Source organism: Takifugu rubripes, chromosome 22 (assembly GCF_901000725.2).
Source record: "Takifugu rubripes chromosome 22, fTakRub1.2, whole genome shotgun sequence".
Lineage (NCBI taxonomy): Eukaryota > Metazoa > Chordata > Actinopteri > Tetraodontiformes > Tetraodontidae > Takifugu > Takifugu rubripes.
The window spans coordinates 1587297-1590343 of record NC_042306.1 but is presented as its reverse complement, the minus strand read 5'-3'; the positions used below and the strand labels follow the sequence as shown (position 1 = coordinate 1590343).

Below are 3047 nucleotides of genomic sequence, written 5' to 3'. Positions count from 1 at the left end.
TTTGATAATAGATTGTATTTTTATTATTTGACAAAACACAAAGTACCGACTATGGCAGCCAGGACTGACGAATTAACATCTGATATGCATGTGTAAACCAGGAAGGAAGAATTTCAGATCCTCTCAATCACTGTCATTTGGACTTTTTCAGTGCTCTGCGTCTCCGTCTGGCTCCTGAGCAGAATAAGTCATATGATTGCATTTATTTTGCATTTTAGTGTCAAATGTGAGGACTTCACTGTCTTCCCCAGCAGTTTCAGATAAAGTCATGTGGTACCTTTAGTGGAAGATTTGCCAACAGCAGTTCTCTTTTTACGCAGTCTTGGGTTCTGATTCCTGGAATTACGTCTGGCAGCTGGAGCTTTAGTTCTAGTCGTCTGCCTCTTACCTGTGGGGACAGAGGCAGGCAGTAAATCCACTGTCATCGCAGTATCCTTACTCTCTTTGGTTTTACTCTTTTTGTGTCCTCGGTTGCTTGCAGCAGCAACAGCAGCAGCAGCAGCAGCAGGGAGGGTGGTTTGCACCCCAGAGGTGGTGGCTGACTCTGCGGGTGGCCCCCCCAAGGACCTGCCGGTCCTGGAGCCGTCTGCCGCCCCGCGCCCACGTCCGCGTCCGCAGGGCGGGAGCATGAAGGCAGCAGCGGGCTGCTTTGCCCCAAAGTCACTGTCGAAGGTCCCAAACTTGCTGCTGTTGACTGTGACACACAAGAACGCGTCACCTCTCAATATTCACTCATGAATTCATCACTTTCATCGTCAGTGGTGTGATCCATTGTCATTTGTCTTCTTTTTCCTCGACTGACCTCTAGTTTTTCCTCTCCCTGCTTTATCTTCTTCATACTCCTCTTCCTCACTTTCTGATGCCTCCTCTATTCCTGTAAAAGGATCAGTGATCAGTAAAAGTCAATAGAGCCAGTAGTGATAACCACCAGAGGTGTCACAGATGATGGAACCTTTAGGAAAGGCTTCTCCTTGGTTTGGTTTTCCATTCTCTAGTTCCTCCTCTGAGCTGCTAACGGAAGAACACATAAACTCCTTTAAATATCAGATGTACAACACAAGAAAAGGAAATCATTTGAGCTAATGTGACCTGCTATTTTCTGACCTGCAATCCACCTCCAAGCCCTCGTAATTGCTGTAGTCGCTGTCATCGCTGTCTTCCAAAGCCTCGGTGATTCCCATCCTCTCTCCTCTCCCCGTATCTGTGCTATTAGGCTTCGTCTTGCTTTTTCTCTCTGTGTGGAAACCCCCCCAACGGCTTGAGCTGCTCCATGCCGCCTTAGCCTCCTCTGTTGTCGGAGTGCTGTGCATTGTGAAGTCGTACCAGTTTTGAACTAGGAAGGCATCTAAATCCCCATCCGGTCTCTGTTTGAAGATGTAGTAGGATCCATCTTCTGTGGCCATGTTCCTGGACTTGCCATAGAGACTAACAAAGACAGACAAAGTAAATTCACCATCAGCGGATGTTTCGGGCCTCAGCGATGTTGTGCTTTATCCTCACATTTTGCCGTCTCTGCCATTGATCTGGAGACTCAAGGACTGGTCTTTTTTTTCAAACCTGCCAGCTCCACTTTCTAGCGTCTTCATCTCTTCAGACGGTGGACAATCATGCTTCAAATATGCCTGGTGAGGGACGGTCAAAAGATGTGTGAACTCTGCAGCTCTGTTAATGTTATGCCAGAATGCACCTTTCTAAATGCTGAATTAACTTAAGTAAAAAGACTTCTCGATGAATGATATGTATGGTTTAATCAGTATGGATTTCTCTACAAAAACCTTCATATATCATTATTCCACAATGAAGCTTGGATAAGAAACCCACCTGCTTCCAGGTGGAAAAGTCGACATTGTCATTCGGGTTAAAATTCCTTATGTTGTATGTGATGTCCCTGTTTCTATGACATGGAACAAGACAAACATAAAAACCAAGATTTACATTAAATATGAGTCACAACCTAATACTGAGAATAGAAACTAGATTTTAAAAAAACAAGCTGTATCAATATAAATAAACGTTTTTATTGAAATTTAGAAAAAAGAAAAAAAGACCAGCACACTACAAATAAACAGCCACAAACTAAACACAGCAGGGATCGTTCTTTAACACCCGATTCACGTCAAAGGAGGGAATTTTTCACTCACTGCGGAATTCGGACGATGTGTTCCGTCGTCGACGTGCCTAAAGTGTCTGAACCGCTTTCCTGCTTTTCCTCCTTTACAGTGTTAGACTATGGAAAAGAATTCAACATAAGCAGAAAATGTGTCATATCGTAATAAATAAACAAATAAATAAATTGGACGCCACTTTTAACATCTTCTAACAATAATGAGTGAATGAGCGGCTTCATGTGCAGGTCGTGACCTCAGTAATATATCTCGGTCACATTTTGTTCATATTCTCATTTGTAGAAATACACCTGTCATTGCCATGTTGTGTTACTACACTTTTTAAAGAGCGAAACAAAATAATAAATAAATACAATGATTAGGAATCCCTTTTATTTCTGAAAGAGATCCATTTAGAAAGCCCCCTCCCCCCGGGGCTCCCTTGTATCTTACCAAATCCATGGTTGGTCGTATTTATGATGAATTCCTCAAGATCAGCGGTTGGGGCAACGTTGCCGGATGGTTCAATCTGCATGAAGGGGAGTAACGGAAGTAACGGAAGTAACGGAGAATTCGCAACAGTTTTAACGCACATCGGGTAGTTTTCGAGCTAGAACTTTACTTCTATCTTATTCAACCAAATGGCTTAGAGCAAAAGAGAATTCCAATTATAGGAAATTAATATTTTGAGCAAAAAACAAAATACTTTTTCTTATAACTCGGTCGTTTTTGCTTTAAATTTTTTTAAAGAAAAAAACGTTTGGTTTTAAAACCAGAGCTCTGTACTTACGTGGTAAGGCTTTGGGTTAGGGTTAGGGTTGCAAATCGGTCCTCTTCACTCGCGATGTAATAAATTTTGCGAAGGTGTGGAGCTGCATTTACTGGGCGGAGCCTAGAGAAGCCTCGACTTCCGGGTTACGCCCACACCCCCACGTGTTCTGG

The 3047-nt window shown here is 43.1% G+C and overlaps 1 protein-coding gene across 2 annotated transcripts; it reads right to left on the bottom strand.

The window, feature by feature from the left end:
* Positions 1-3047, bottom strand: LOC101073994 (general transcription factor IIF subunit 1-like). Of its 2 annotated transcripts, none has more exons than XM_029831032.1 (11): positions 2896-3047; positions 2559-2634; positions 2142-2227; positions 1822-1894; positions 1501-1622; positions 1105-1425; positions 953-1008; positions 803-874; positions 455-694; positions 278-388; positions 1-174 (listed from the first exon to the last, which is right to left on the bottom strand). In XM_029831032.1, the coding sequence occupies exons 2-11, from the start codon at positions 2565-2567 to the stop codon at positions 134-136; spliced, it is 1131 nt and encodes a 376-aa protein (XP_029686892.1). In that variant the 5' UTR covers positions 2568-2634; positions 2896-3047; the 3' UTR covers positions 1-133. The 2 variants fall into 2 exon arrangements, with proteins under 2 accessions (XP_029686892.1, XP_029686891.1); XM_029831031.1 differs by having other exon boundaries at positions 953-1011; positions 2896-3046.